This window comes from Lissotriton helveticus, chromosome 1_1 (genome assembly GCF_964261635.1).
Source record: "Lissotriton helveticus chromosome 1_1, aLisHel1.1, whole genome shotgun sequence".
NCBI classification, from domain to species: Eukaryota; Metazoa; Chordata; class Amphibia; order Caudata; family Salamandridae; genus Lissotriton; species Lissotriton helveticus.
Window position 1 is genome coordinate 807,655,947 of NC_136057.1, and position 16,538 is coordinate 807,672,484.

At 44.3% G+C, this 16,538-nt stretch overlaps 1 protein-coding gene across 2 annotated transcripts in view; it reads left to right on the top strand.

Annotated features, from left to right (window-relative positions):
• Positions 1-16,538, top strand: part of DOCK4 (dedicator of cytokinesis 4) — a 1,604,094-nt gene that overhangs the window by 477,800 nt on the left and 1,109,756 nt on the right. For both annotated transcript variants that reach the window (XM_078674485.1, XM_078674490.1), the window contains exons 5-6: positions 9,709-9,805; positions 16,212-16,360. In XM_078674485.1, coding sequence (XP_078530611.1) covers positions 9,709-9,805; positions 16,212-16,360 — 246 coding nt within the window. The remainder of the gene's footprint in view (positions 1-9,708; positions 9,806-16,211; positions 16,361-16,538) is intronic.

Genomic DNA, 16,538 nt, shown 5'->3' on the forward strand with positions numbered 1-16,538 from the left:
ATGACTCTCCACCCCCCCAGTCATTCGAGTTTACCAACACAATGACACTCAATCCATCCCCCAGATATCTGCCTCCTTGTGGCAATTCTAAAGGCTGTTTAAATTATCCCTTTCACCTCAGTAGGTGATATAGCCAGTAGGTCAGCCAGCACTGCAACCAGTGTGCTTTTCAGGGTCCCTTGGAAACTTCACCAGGCACACCCAACACCCTCATCTGAGTGTCTCTCCAAACATTATCAAGCAACCCTCTCCTCAAATTTCACCAGTGCATTGACAGCGTTTGACTTGAAGACTTACATGTCTCTTATTTCAATCGTTTACTAAGTTGTATAACCCTCTAGCGCCTTCACCCTGCTGTCACTTGTCTCCAACTTAAATTCCACTCACAGAATCTTGCCCAATAATCCCTCGAACTTCTCTTTGACTCTTCTCACTGCTTTTGCCACCACATTTATCTTTGCACTACGAGTGGCGATTCATTAGATGAGTGCGCAGCCACCTACACTACAGAATTGGGCCAGGGACCTGGTAGAGTGGGCAATGGCAGAGGTAGTTCGTATGATACGAGTCCGAAATGATGTCAAACTATAAGATTACTTGAGTGCATGGCAGGGAATGCTTGTGGAGGCTCCGCTTTGGGAGGAGGTCGAAGCCTCTCCCTCACAGAATACTGCGGGGATGCTGGGGTGTAATCTGGGCACGACGAAGGGGTATGTACATTGCCCATGATAGCCTAAAGGGCAAACGGTGTAACTGAGTTATTGCACTGGTTTCATTCTGATTATCATGATATATATGTTTTGTTTTTTTTTGCAGAGTTTTATATAGCGCGAACTAGACCCGAACCGAATCAGGTATCAGAGCGCTTTACATAGCACCAGTTACGTACATGAGGACACACTTTCATTTTTTTAGGCACAGAGAGATTAAGTGATTTACCCAGAATCACAGGAGGATTTTTTGGCGTCGTTACCGAGACTCGAACCCAGATCCCCAGGTCCGAGGTCGAGCGCCTTAGCCGTTAGGCCAACCCCTCTCCCCTAATGTGATGGGAGGGGTGTATCTTGCTGACCCTGGGGGGTAGGGAGGAGGGAGAGAGTTCTTTGTTTCTTTGTATAGGATTTGGATATTGTTCTTTTGTATCCTCCTATTTACAAAATGACACTGTATTGCATTGTCCTTGATTTATGTAATGAGAATATTTGTTTTATGATTGCGGGCATTATGATTGTAACTTACTGAGTTACTCTGTGGAAGAACAAGTTAAAAAATATATATATTTTAAAAAAAAGAATTCTTTGCACTAAAAGCTTCATGCTAGATGGTGATAGAACTCAGGAGGGTCTCTTCCCCTTCAGTCAATTGTGCCCCATTCTGGGCTTTCTTTGACATATTCTTCCTACTGCCTCTAATTTTCTTTACCATTAGTGTAAGGACTTCTTTGCCTTGTTTGTTGTTCACTTCTGCCAAGCCAGAGGGAGTGGAGCACAGGTTACCTGGAACCCTAAGGCACAGGTTCAGGCCTGCTTTAAGGCCTCTTCTTTCAAAAGCATCTGTGACTGCACTAGGATTCACTAGGGCAGACCCTGTAGAGGCCTCAAGCAGCATGAGTCCCTGAGCAAGTCACCTATGGTGGGTTCAACTGATATCGGTAAATAAGGGAAGTCAGGCGCACTGGAACATAGTATCCATAATAATTTAAATTTAAACAATAAATGCATTGGTCCAAAGAGTAGGGATGTCAACCCACATCCCCAAGTAAACATCAAATTGAACAAGAGCTCTGTGCAATTGCGATCTTTCGTCCATAAGAAACTCCAGCAGTCTTCAGGTACATCAAATCTTGTCTTTAATGGATTAGCACCTTTCGCACCAGCCAACATGTGTTTCGTCTTTGGGTAAGTCACCCTATGACTTCTTCAGGTCTATAAACTAAAAATTCTTCGTTCTTCACAAGGTGTGTCTCTGAATCATATGTATCATATCTTTGCCTTTGTTGCGGGGTTGAAGGAAGGGCTCGGAGACTTGACCTTGGTAAGTAAGGTTTTATTTTAATGAACGTTTTCTTTTTCCTTTGAAAGAGTCTTTCTTGGGACAATATAGCAGGGTTTGTAGTTCCTGGACACATCTGGAGTCTTCTTGGGTCTTTTTGGGCTCTCTTATAGTCCTCTGTAGACCGCTCCACCTCGGTTGCGCCACAGTAGGACATGCAGAGAAGAAATAAAGAACAGTTAGGAAGTTATCCTAATCAGTATATTCCCAAGGGGAAAACCCGGGAGTGAGAGGACATCGCTGCACGTGTGTATGTACAAAATACCTATATACACGGGGTGAGACAACTGTGAGGTGAGGGTGTGGTGGGAACGAGTTAGTAAGGGGAGGGGGAGCACAAACGGAGTATATACAATTCCAGCCCTACAGGCAGTAGCCGGTTGGACGATCTACCTCTGAATCGAGCCTCCCCGCCTCCCCATCCAGCCCGACACACGCTGTCGTACCTGGCTGAGCCACACTCCTCCGCGAGTGTGGCTGCGCGATTCGTAGTGACGGTGGCTTCCAGGCACTGCAACCTTCTTCAGTAGCCCCTCCGGTCAACCTTCTCCCGTCTCCTTCTCGCTGTAAGCTCCTTCTCCGTTCTCCTCCTGGTCTCCGCTGCACACCAAACACCCTCTCGCGATGTCGTCACCCGCCGACCGTCTTGCTTCCTCCTCTTTGTCCAATCCAGAAAGGTACGCGTCATCCGGAGGCGTCATCTCTTCCTCTAGGTACGCCCAGTTAAAGGTACCTTCGGTTGTTTCGTCGGTCTGGTCTCTCCATAGTGACTGGGAGTCCGTATTCCAGTCGATCTGGGGTATATGGAAAGAGGGAAGGGTAGTCGAGTCAGTGACCCACCATTCCACGTTTGGGGCCAACCCTTCTTTCTGCCTGGTCTCCCCGCTACAGCTATTTATAGCTATAATGAACGTCTCACTATCAAATATAATTTCTAGGCATTATTGGTTTCAATGGCTCTTATTATCTTTCCCCCACTGACTGAATATATTTATGTTCCACCTCTTTCTTCTCAGTGGTGTCCCAATCTTCTCAATGGGTGCTTACCTTATTTACTTAATATTTGGGTTGGACGACAATCTCACGGGGCCAGCAGGTACTTTCCTATTTTACGCAATCCTGCTTGCAAGACGGCAGATTTGTAAATTTTGGGTCGACTCTAAAGCACCATCGCATGCAGGTTGGCTTATGTCCCTGTATGAAACATTAAGGATGGACATGGCCAGGTCCTGCATAAAAGCAATCTCACTTTTTGGAATTTGTTGGTTCAGTGGAGATAGAATTATCATTAGGTTAGCCTGTTTTTTTTTAAAATTTATTTATTTATTTCCCCGGGTCCGATGATTATGCCTATATACTCCATGGCCTTAGTTGTGGCATCGCTCAAGAAGGTCATCCACGAACCTGGCCCAGCAGGCCAAAATCCGCCTAGATGGAGTAAATCTTCCTTGAAAACATCTTCCGCCAATCTGGTACATTTGTTCTGGGCTCGGGTAAGGAGCATGTTCTTGCCCTGCGCCTAAATGACTCCCCAGGTGGTTGGCGTTTCTTTCTTTGGAACGAGGGTCTGGCAAATGAGGACAAAAAAAAAGGGGGGAAAAAAAGTTCAGATATGCGCTGTGGCCAGGTCACGCACCTTTTAGTGTCTCATAAGAAGCTTTCTTAGTTCGTTTTAGGAATGTAGTTTTATGCCATAGAGGGGACCCTACCATCTGCTGTTTACCAATACGTGTCTCCTTTATTTATCTGTAGATACGCTATCTGTATTGAACTCAAAACCGCGTGCTTGGAAAATACCCACACCTGCTCTGTCATAACGAAGACTGAGTTACAGTGGGTATATGCAAGAGGACTCTCATGAGGTCATGCGGCAGGGGGTGAGTTTCTGGCAGAAAGCCCTCATTCCCTTCAGCTCCTCTGGCACACTGCACCTCTTTTTTGTGCTGTTTAGGGCTCTCACATTAGGCAGATCAAACATATAGCTACTAACCAACAGGTAAAAATAGAAACTCTATCTCTAACTATCAACACTGACATTCGAAGTGTCCTCCTACCTGAGGAGACTCTCGGGGTGCATCGGAAAAACATTGCGTCCACCTATCAAGAGCATCACCCCAACCATCAGCTCTGTGGTTATTCCTCTCCCGCCTGGATCCCTGGGTGCCATTGATGTGATATGCAGTCAGACATACTACCGCACCATGCCTCCATCCAGCTTTCAACTACTTTGCCCTCTCTCCTCTCACTTTCTTCATTCGCTTCGTCATACATTTGTGCAGTTTTCAGTCTTTTGCTCTAAGCTCCCCTTGAGCTTTTATTTGCAGACACCTGGCTCTTTTGCCAGCCTACTTCAGTGCCTCAAGCACCTTCAACCTAGATCTCGGCAGTTCTCGTTCAGAAATTCTACACACTGCCAACTGGGACTGTCCTGCACGTAGTCTGCCCCTTTCTGAGTCCCCTGAAAACCATTACCCGGCCTGTACAGAAGCTCTCTGGTCCTTTTGACTCCCATGCATATTTGCAACGTTCCAATAGTCCACTTTGTCCCTTGCGTGGCATGAATTTGCCCTCTGGGAAGGGTTCTTTCCTTTTTCATCTGTTATACCCATGCAGTGCAAAATAATCCTTAGTAATTGGTCTAATGCCTGTGATAGATATCTTTTTAGGTTATAAATCATTAGACACTAATGCTATGTATTTGGTTGTGTGTATATTCCTATACCATCTGCTGTTTCTAACAGAACAATTTACGCAGTTTTCATTCTGCCTATAATGACGTGAGCGGTTTACAAACAGCTTTTGTGCTGGGCTCTTGTATGAACCCTTGCTGCCATATTGGTTGCTATGCCATCATGGAAGCTATGGGTTACTAGGGAACCAAGTCAGAAATAGGTTGGTGGGTTCCTTCACATAGCACTAGGTTGCCAAGCCATCCTCAATAGTCAATCTTGGTATCCAGGCAACCATTACTATGGTCCTCATAACTGCTTTGTATTTCTGATGAAGCCAGTAATGGCAGATACCGACCAATCAGAATTATGAGATCTGCAGAAACACCATAGATCTGAGATTTGGGCTTCTGAAATCTCTGGGTGAAGGTCTGTGGGGAAATGAGGAGTTTCTGGTAGAAACTGATCCTGAATTACGGATTCCCTTGGCAAGTTCTCATTTCTTAGTGGACTGTCAGGGTCATACTCAAACCAATGGGTGATATGGTCTCTGCATCCCGTGTTACTGGTTCCTGGTTTTGGTAACTCCAATGGTGGAGAGACACCATCCCGTTTACATGCCTGCTCATAATGACGGCTACAGTAGCCTCATAGCTAGGGAGAACGGGAAAGGACTATCTACATGCATGGCAGCTGTGTCTGTCCAAGGATATACCTTCTAGTAAGCTGGCGGCCCAGTCGTATGAAATGCACATTTTACATACCTTCACAAATCTGAGATAGAGGCAGGATAGGGGTTTAACTAACATTATATATAATGTGTGGTGGTGTTATTCTTTTAACCCTGATATCATTTGCTTCTGCTAGTTCTTGTATCATCATCAATGTGGTTCTAATATTTATATGTTAGCGTAGATTAGGGAATAATAAAACCCCTTGATTATACATTTCTGTTGCATGTTGTACTAATTTAAGGGAGTCTGAAATAAACTCAGTGAGTTATCTAGCAGTTATAAATTTCTCCAGATAGCTTTTCCAAATGTATATAGCTCAAAGGTAGGGGTGTGAAATTTGTTTCTGATTTCCCTTTCTCTGCTGTCACACGTATACTCATGTCTCAGGGGGTTAAGAAAATCTTACTTGTTATGCTCCCCAAAAAGAGGGTATGCAGAACTTAAAATGGTGACAGTAACTGATCTCCAACCTGCTTTTCCCCATCAGTGGTCAAACTTTTCTGGGGCCCCATCTGCCAACATCTTGACCCTTGTCAGCTGGGTCATCACAGCGCCAGCATAAAAGATCACTCTGTCTCCTCCCTTCTTGCTCACAGGTAGCCCAGCAGCACTTTGGCATCTGCTCCTCTTGGCATGGTAACCTGCAGCTCGATTCTTCTGGTCCCCAGCTGCTGGGGCGCCTGTTTTAGTTGTGATTGGGATTGGGCTGGAGCAATGGAGGTAATCTGCTGCTGCCATCATGCACCAACAGCAGCCCGCCAGAAACATTTAGCCATAATAGCAATTTGTGCAGAATAGAGTGCGGTAGTTACCATGCCTGATAAATTCCATCACACTGGCGTAGGTTGTACTGGTTGTATTAAATACCTCCTATTCCGTTTTTTAAAAACGTTATATTTAACTAACCAAATTCGGCATAATTTGCTTTTTTTCTAGACCTATTCGGACTAAAAATGTAAGCGTCTGACCTGTCTGAAACTATAGGGGGGAAGCTGTGAGGGGTGATAATTAGCACTGAACTCATAAACCTGATCACTGTGTAAACTTCTTCTCAGGCTTTTCTTGGCTTTGCCTAGTTTCGACAATGAAGGGAGCGCTTTGCTGCCCATTTACTAACCCATCAGATGTCCATCAAAATGGGAAGAACATACATTTCCTATCTAGTCGAAGTTATACGAGCACAACTTCTTCCGACAATAACTTACGGGAGCGAGGCACAGAGAGGAAATCTAAACCAGGCACCTTAAACTGGCACTTATGGACTGAGTTACAACAGAAACAGTCATCTCCAGCAGCTAAATATTTAGCTACCAGTGTCTCAATCCTGGGCCTAACCGACCTTTGGGCAACCCCGACAAGCCACTGTCTTTTCAAAAAAGCTACAAAGAAAATTGTAAAAATTGAATCTTGAATTGAAGCAAAGAGGTCGCATGGCTAGTTGATCCTGTTCACTTACTCTTCTCAGGCTGCACAAAAGTACTTAGCTTCCGGCTTCACCAAACATATAAAAATTAAAATTTTAAAATACAGACTAGGCGTGTTGCCATGCACAAAGCACTTTCCACATTGGCTGAAAAACCAATCTGATTTTAACTGCCATCTGTGTGGGATAGCGGAGGAAGATATGCTGCATCTCATCTGTACGTGCAAAGACCTAACAGAGGAAAAGAGACAGCTTTTAAAACCACTTTTTAATCAGAGAGGCATCCGTACACGGAGGCAAGCCGTGTTAGCGTGCTTTTCTCCTGGGGACACGCACCTTAACTGCAGGCTTGTGAAATTTTTAGGAAAAGTGGAGAAGAAAATGTTAAATCAGATTGGGACTGCAGCTGACAAGGAAAGAGACTGATGTTGCTAGAATAATCATTTTTATTAATGGACTGTAATATCATAATGTTTTTTAATCGATTTTAACTTTTGAATTTGTAATGACTCATTTGTAGCAATGGTTTTAAGTAACTCTGCTAAATAAAAGTAACCTAACCTATCTAGGAAATGCAAGGGATATTATTAAGCCTGCGAGCAAACGGGCATTTTATAAGTACAACAATCTTGTGATGTACTACTATAGCAAGATGTAAGACTGACAAGATAAGTGACAGGCTGAATGAAACGTCTGGAAAACACAGGTACAAACAGATTGATTTAATATGGAGTGGCAAATGCCAGGGCCACTCCTGATGACTCAAGAATTGGAAAATCACTCTGGCATACGGTATTGATTTTGATTTCCTTAAAGCAGTGCCCCTTAAAATTAAATTTTTTTTAACTATTAACCCGTGAAATGTATATGTAATATTTTGTTTGGAAGATAAAAATGCCCTAATTCCAAGTGCTCCAGAGGATTATCTTGTCATTATCACACCAGGCAAAATCCAATACCTGAATTTTTCAACTGTGATATATATCCCCAATTGAAAGTCATCCTATTCAAATTAGAGGAATAGCATACATCTTTCGGTGATTTTTGCACCAAAATCCACATGACCGAGTATTTAATGGGTCTTTACCCCCAGTTAAATTCCTGCAGGTTTGGCCTGCTGAAATATAACTGGGAAAACCCCTGGTGTTGCAGACTTTATTGCACCCAGAAATTACCGGGTGTGGTGATCTCCGCACTTCTTGAATTGCAACCCTTGCACACTTGGTTGTGTAGTGCATCACAAAAATCTAAGACTTTTTTACCTAACAGACCGCTCTTAGCAGTCTGTCTGCGAAAGACCTATTTGTACCATTCCAAAGCTTACACTGGGCTTAGAGTCCACTGATTGCTTACCATCAGTGGGCTTTATTATCAGTCTTGTTTGTTTGCTTCATATTTGACTGCTCGTCCCCTCTTGTATTTGTCCCTCCCTTTGAACATAGCCTCCTTACCACACTTCTGGTTGCATAACTTTTATTCTTCCATTGATCACATGCAGGAAACTACTACTTTTTCTTTCAGCATCACAGTGCATGTGTTTTCTGTCGTGCTCCCTTCTGTGTTGCACCCCCTCCATGGAATTAAACACCCTCCGTGTGCTCTGTATTGCTCCCTCATAACTCGTCCAAGCATGTCCTTTGCTGTCCCCACCTCTTCCTGGCTTCTCTTTTCTTTATTATATTTTTGTTTGTTTTGGCCGCTGCCTGGCCCAGCCACAAGCGGCCTCAGATGCTACCTTGCCCCCATCTACTCCCCACTGCATTTTCTCTACCTGCTCCCCATTGCTCTCCAAATCCTTTGTAGTCCTTTACATATACATATTTGTAATTTTACTTTTAGTTTTTTTTGGAGGGCCTGGTAGATACCATTTGCTTTGGGGCCACTCCTAAGTGAAAAAAGCACTGTTGCGCAACTTAAATCATTTCTAATTTTTTTTTATTTACCGTTTCAATTGGCATCTGCCATCTTGGATTGGTAAATAAACAAAAACAAAGCGTTGCCCGTACCATTCCCTAAGGGTTCACATGCACGATGATGCTTTTACTCGCTTGTATCATCATGCATACAATACAAGCACCTATGGAATGATGTGGCCGAATCATTGTGCATTATTTTTATTGTATTTTGTTTTGCCGATGCTACCCTGCATCAGAAATATGAACTGGCAAAGGCAATAGCTAAAAAAGTGCCTCTGCTTGATTAAATATATTGTAATGTTTAAATTTCCAACATGATGGCGGATGACACCAGTCAACGTACAGTATGTTTTGTGGACCCACCGGATATTGCAAGTGAGATATTCAAGATGCATGCAGATGTGCATTTTTGTTCAATAATCTTTGTATTGCGTTATATAAACATCCTTTGTGTTTGCAGGGCAATATTAAGTGCCTAATAAAATAACTGCAGTCAGAAAAGTATGGCACCAACGTCTGTGAAAACAAATGGCTGCATATGAGAACCAGTACAGCTGATTGTAAACATTATCATTAGAAAGACTTATTATCATACTGTTACACTGACGCAATATTAGTGATGTGGGGAGGAGTGTGGGTGCACTGACATTGTTGTGTCCGTAATTTATAGAAGGCTGTGTGATGGTATTTATTGTCTCTTAATTGGGTACATACATTATTTGAAGCGTTGCACTAATGAATTAAAATGTAAGCCTCAAAGACTTCGTCTTTGCGTCCATGCATACTTTTGGATATGTCACTGTATTTGAATTTACTTACGTGTGTCCCCATTCATATAACTCTCTATTGATGTGTACTATCCTAAGACCATTCTAAAGTACATCGGTTTGATATTTTTTTTCTGACCACCACAGACAGTTTGAAGTGGTGATTCCCACAGAAGATTCTGTCATAACAGAGATGACATCTACGTTAAGAGACTGGGGCACAATGTGGAAACAGCTTTATGTGGTAAGTGATAAAAACATTTGTTAGTGATATGCCATGACCTGTACACATTTATTTTTGGTGGGCCTTACTGCTGGCCTACCACTGAAGACATTTGTGCAATGGATAGTAGTGTGGGTGCCGGTAGTGACAATATTACAAGTAACCGCCTTATTCTTAACTAATTGTGTTTTGTAGATTTTCCACCAGTAGTGCAAAATTGTTAATCTCTGGTTAACAAAATTAAATAAAAAGCACAAATTGAAAAAGACTTTAGAAAATTATTTTTGAAATTGCTGTCAACTTAAAGCCCTGCTTTAAAAAAGGCTTCAAAGAATACGAGCACATTGATGCAAAAGCTGGCTGGTGCCACACTTCCATGAGTACATTGTTTCACACATGTGCCTGACACTGCATTTCAAAATCGACTAGCAAGATTGTTGGAGAAACACCTAAAAACTTTCTTCGGAAAACCTTAAAGTGTGTTCTCCCTGGCATTATCATCCTTGTATCAGCATACATGGGTGTAGCACTCCCGCCCCCGATCATGATCTGTTGTCTGCTATTATTCAGAAATGGATCCATCCACCCTTGTCTATGCATCTTATTCGAGGCACTTTGATGATGTGCATAGTGGTTCATAGCCCTTTACAAAACCCCTAATTGAAATGAAGCAAAAAAAAAGACTTCAATTAGGCACATTTCCTCATGTAAATAAAAGATCTTAATAAGATAATTATTTACAGCAACGGTGGAGTCTTGCCTGGACTTTTCACTTGTTAGTGATTGTCCCCTTATTACTTAATTTTGATAAGTTATTTCTGTGGTAATTTTATGACCAGGGACGTTTACTATAGTAACCAAATGTGTTCACTTAAACAAATGATGGTACACTGCTGAGAATGCTTATAATGCTGTCTGATTTAGGGAAATCTTAAGGATAAATTATACTTGTGTGTCAATCACATTAATAGTACATATAACATAATTGGAAAATAAATCAATTGGCAAATATTCTATGTTTCAACGCTACCTCGAATACAAACTGTATCCATATATGATTTTCATGAAGGTTTTTGGATGGAGAACAGCCAGAACTCCATTGTTTCCACTGAAACGAGAGAAACTTGCAAAGCCTTTGCACTCAGACTTCACCTGAAAGTTTCCTCCAGTGGCCCCAAGTCCACAGCAGTCTGCTACTGATTCATGTAATTGATCCCAATGTGTTGCTAAGTACTTCTTACATGTTTTGTCTAGCACATTAAGCAACAACAAACCAAGTTTACAGCCAACACATTTCTTCCAGTACGAGGATCCCACGACGATTCAGCACTGTCGCCTGTTAATATTGACCAATAGTTCACGTTCCAAATGTACATTGACACATCCAACTCAGCCAAGTGACAAACGACAGCTCATCTCCACTTGACTCCAAGCCACTGACAGAGGGGTGTGCATCAATGAGCTGTGACACACCAGACTTAAGGCCAAAATCCGTCAGAAAGGCAGCACTAATGCAGTATTGCCAACACTTCTCTTTAAGAGTGCTTCAGTCCATTTTTGACAGATGAACCATTAGTGTGCATCTCTAAATGAAGCTCGTTGACACTAGTAAATCTGGGATGATGGGTTCATTCTCTCAAGAATAAAAATGTGAAAGTGCTTTTCCTTGATGGACAGTTGATTTGATTTCTTAGCGATAGAGCCTGCACTCTAACCCGCAGCTCTTTCGCTGGTCCCATGATCCACCTCCTCCTGTCCTAAAAAGGGAAGGCATTTCAAGCACATTTGTGCTTACATTAGACAATTTAATTCAATATGTGATTCATTGCGTGCCATGGAGGACAGGGCTGTCAATTCTGCTACTTATTTACCTCAATGCAAGCTGAGGTGTGGTTGTCAATTGAAAAACATTTATTCTGATGGTGAATTCTAACCAAAAGTTTCTCAACTTTTGAATAGATTCCTTAACTTTTGGATTCCCCCGGTTCCTAGACTGGATCTAGAGCTTTTCTAGTAATTGCACCTGTGCCTTGATAAGGGGTGCCATAGTACTCGGTGGTGGCATCGCAATTCCTTTGAAAGTGATGTCACTTAACTGTATGTACTTGCCACCACATCTGTTCCTTTCTTCCCACACACTTTAACTTCAATCCAGAACTCCACTCCTAAAACGTTTATCGGAGTTTATCTGACTCCAAAAATGTTTTGTTCAAGACCGTGTTCTAGAGAACTGGCCTGCCCAAAGAACAGAGGATTCAGACTTCTGCCATGGCTGTAAGTAACAGATGTCAGTTATGGATCGGAATGAGGTCTGCTTGTAGTGTTTATGGTCTAAGTATGACTAAATCCTATGATGAATGCTCCTTGAGGCACAGAAAGCCGTCAGGTAACAGAATGTGAAACTATTTCTCAGAGAACAAAAAACATGTAAGATTGCACTCAAAGCCACTCACTCGCTCCCATTTCAGGTCCAGATCTTGCTCCAAGTTACCATCCTTGGATAAGTTGAAGGTGTAGTCAGTAGGGCAGATTGCTTCATAAACATAACCAGGCCAAGTGACTCTTCTCAGTCCTATCACTCTCACTCGGGAGAGTTTTTTAGTCAGCACTCAAAGGACCTGACTCTGCCCTCACGTCCACTTGGAGTTTCCCAAGGCTGGTCCTGATGTACGCTGACTTCCCCAGGCCATCGTCAACCCTACAGCAAGTAGATGCCTTCATGGAGGCCATAGTGCAGTGTTTCCAGATAATGATGGTCCCTTCTGGAAAGTCTTTGAGCCTCCTGGAACCATAGGTGTGCTCAATCGGATTTCCGCTGGCTTAGCCTACCACATCATTGCACACTCACCCTGTTGGGATCTTCCAAATCTGGCATCAGCCCAAATCTTCACACCTGCACCAAAGGCCATGTCGTTCCCATCATCTCCAGGCTCTGCTCGAGACGTGCCTGCGCTGGGTCCATTACCTGTTTCACATGCAAAGCCGATGTCAGCCCATGCTCAGCTGATTAACCATTATGAGGTAGCCAAGCTTCAACCTCCAGCCAGGGAGGATTCCTAGGAAGGTCCATTTCCTCACCACCAGTACTACCAAAGGCGTGGGACCTTGTATAGATTATATCTGGAAGTTGTCTGGGTCTCTAAAATATTATGCATGACAACAGTGGTTACACTGATAATGGCCTATATTCAGATTTCCAAAATTCTGTTTTCCTGAATGCTCACTCTGTGGCAGAATCGAAATCACAACATGGCCTCCTACAGAGGATAATGCCTCTTTTGCGGTAGTAGTCTAAAGGGCTGCTGGCATGGTGGATCTTCAGCTATCAACAAGAGAGACCAAGATAAGGCTATTGGCTGTGGTCTTGCAACCTGCCATATCAAAGTCCTTGCTTCCCTTTAATGAAGCTTTGACAGAGACATTAATTGTGACCTGGTCCAATCCATGCTCAGTTTCACCAGTAAGTCACCATGTGGCTTGACTTCATATCCCTGCCTGCGTGGATCTGACCTTTCTGCCCAGCAACCAGCTCCTGAGAGCTTGGTGGTTCAGGCCCCCACCAGCAAGGTCAATCCCAATAAATTTCTCCACTGCTCTGCCAGATAGGGAATAGAAGTGCATAGAAGCTTTTGAGAAGACGGTCTTTTCATCCGGTAGTTAGACTTTGAGATCTCTGAATGAGGCCTGATTTCTGGGGTGTTATAAACACCCCCGCTGAAATATGGCCAGTGTGATTCCTTCCTGCCATTCCTGAGGAATTCAAAACTGCTTTTGCGCAAGCAATTCAGGTCAGGGTGTGCCTAAGTATGTGTTGGGAACCTATATAATTATAAAAAGTACTGTGTAAGTTGTGCCCTAGACAGCAGTGTGAGAATCAAGCACCATGCACCCCCAGTAGCGGCAGGGTTTTCTCGTGGGTGGGGGGCCGGGCGCGAAGGGTTGTGGGGGATTTGCGGGGGGTCTTGCGGAGGGGGAGTCGCAGGGATGTTTTTTTTAAAGCCAGGCTCCCTCCCCTAAGCCAATCACAATGCTGCTAGCTTGTGATTCGGGATGCCGCTCAGCCATGGGCTAATGGGGTGGCTATGTTTTCCCATGTAGGCTGATAACCAGCCTGCATGGAGAAGGGAAGAGTGCACATGACTGGTTTGGGCGACCCGAGAGGGCCGACCAAACAGTCTTTGCGCTCTCATGAATGGCCAAACCACTACTCCCCTGCCTTGCTCAAAGAGCAGAGCACCCCTGCCCACCTTCCTGCAATGCTCAAAGGAAACATAAAATGGTAATAAATTTTAGTTATTACCATTTTATGTTTTGGCATTTCTCTGGACTGCGAGAAAACAATGGGGCAACGCTCCTCCGCCCCATTGTGGAAGAGCCGACCCTGTGCACCCCTAAAGATTGTCTGGGAAACCTCCCTTATGGACCTGCCATTTGATGGCTCCAGGGAATATGAAGGATAAGTTGATTTTACTTTAAAGTGCTTCAACAAGTGGTAGCTGCCTCGGAATGAGGGTGATGGGGCGGGGGTGGGAATGGATTAAAAATAAACGTACCTCTCTGCCGCACACCTCTCCTGCCGCTGTATGCCTCTCCTCCATCTGTTTGAAGCACCGGAAGCACCCAGGCTTCCGAACTCTCCCAGCCAATCACAACGCTGCAGGAGCAGCATCGTAATTGGTCTGAGCGTCCTGTTTGGAAGCTCAGCAGCGCCTGGGAAGCTTGGCAATGTTCTCCAGGGGGCTGTGCAACACAGCCCAATGGATAACATGCCACATGTGCATGACACTGTGGCCGGTCCTAGAGCGCCAGTCAAACCTTCATGTGCACTTAGAAGAGTACAAACCACCCCTCCCATGCTCTGGTGTCACAGAGCCCAACCCCGCCCGACTCCCGCAGAGAAAAATAAAATGATAATAACGTACTGTTATTATCATTTTCTTTTTTGCACTGCTGAAATAACAGTGGGGTGACACTCCTCCGCCTTAGCCGAGGAGCCACCTTTGGCTTCAACCACAACTCTGCTATGGCCCTCAGTTGGCTAGCAACAGCCCGTCAATTCCACCAACAATCCGGGCTGGACTGGGAACCCAAATCAGTCCTGGCAATTTTGACGGTCCGCCCCCATCCCGAGGGAGGTGATTGGGGGGGAGCAAGGGAAAACACTGCTGCTTAACAAAACTGGCCCCCAGCACTGCCGCTTTTGTTAGTGGGGGCCGATATTGCAGCAACGCTGTAAAACCGACCCCCACTGTTCCAAAACTGGCCCCCACTCTTCCAGCCTCTCGGGCCAATGCCGAATGCCTGCTATAGCGAGTCTGGCCCTGCCAACAATACAGAAAATACAGCCTTGCCTATCTGAGCCTGTGAAACAACCCATATTGTCTTTTTGTGGGTCCAGAGGAAATTAAGTCACCAGCAAGGGCAGCAGTCCTCTTCCTGTTGTCGATTGCAGTCAAGCCACTTTGATTTCCCCTCCCATATTCATGCACCGGCACAATTCGTTTTTATCTGCCCGGCTGGTGTTCAGTTACCTCAGAGCAGTGAGTGTTGCAAGTTGTTGAACATGGTTATGTTCACCCTTTAAAACCCGTTCACCCTCCTGTTCTCATGTTTTTGTTTATACTTCAGAAATTCTTGTCTCCATCCTTTCCCAGGATATTTAGTCACTGTTGGCTAAAGGGATCATAGAGAGTGTTCAAGAAGTGGAGAGGTCTTACTACCAGTACATGTTAGTGGACAAAGGGCTCTGGCTGACATTAGTGCTTTCTGAAGGGCCCGTAAGGCTCTGCAGTGTGGACACACTTCCATCAAATTTTAGGACATTTCTGCCCCAGTGCAGATATAGTCTCTGTTTTCCTGCTAGTGTGCATGTTACTTGGTGACAGTCAGTGGAGCGAATATTTCCTCCCTGGGAGGAGTATTACAAGCAGTACGAAAGTCGTTTTCTTCAGGGTATCTTTGCATCTGAAATAAGGCGCCTCAGTGTGACGGTGATTAATGTTTTTGTTCTGCTGGTGACATGGGCGGGAGGCTGGTTCAGCCTGCCAGCAGAGAGAGAGAGAGATCTTAGTTTAAAACATTATCAAATGTAGTGAAAAAAACATCCTGTGAAGAGGAGTCGAATGGAAAACCTGTGACTAATGTGTTTTCGTGGGAAGGGAGGCATGTGGTTAGCGAACGGTAAATTGGATATAGAAAAGCAACGCAAAAGTGGGGAGAACTCCAAAGCAGAACAAAAATAAAACCTCCTGAGTGAGTCATTCAAGTACCCGCATGTTAACTGAGCTTAGGGGGCAAGGGAGGGAATGTACTTTCCTTTCTCGGCTATACCTCCGCACAGCTCCTGGCTCACTCGTAGCTTTATGCAGAGAAATGATTGTGTTCCTCTGTGGATTGTTAAGTAATGCCCGTTTTGTATGTTTTACAGAAAAATGACGGCGACCTCTTCCACCGCCTGTGGCACATCATGAACGAGATCCTGGATCTGCGTAGGCAGGTGCTCGTGGGCCACCTGACGCACGACCGCATGAATGACGTCAAGCGCCACATCACCGCCCGTCTGGACTGGGGCAACGAGTGGGTAGCACGCGCCACAACAAGTCTGCTTTCAAAGAGCTGCATGCGCGCTAAATAATACATGGCTTGTTGGCGTGATTATGTCTGTAACACGTTGCCAGCATTTCCACTGGATTTTAACAAGATTAACACATACCAAAAAAACACGCATTGGTTACGACACCGCACCAAAGCTTAA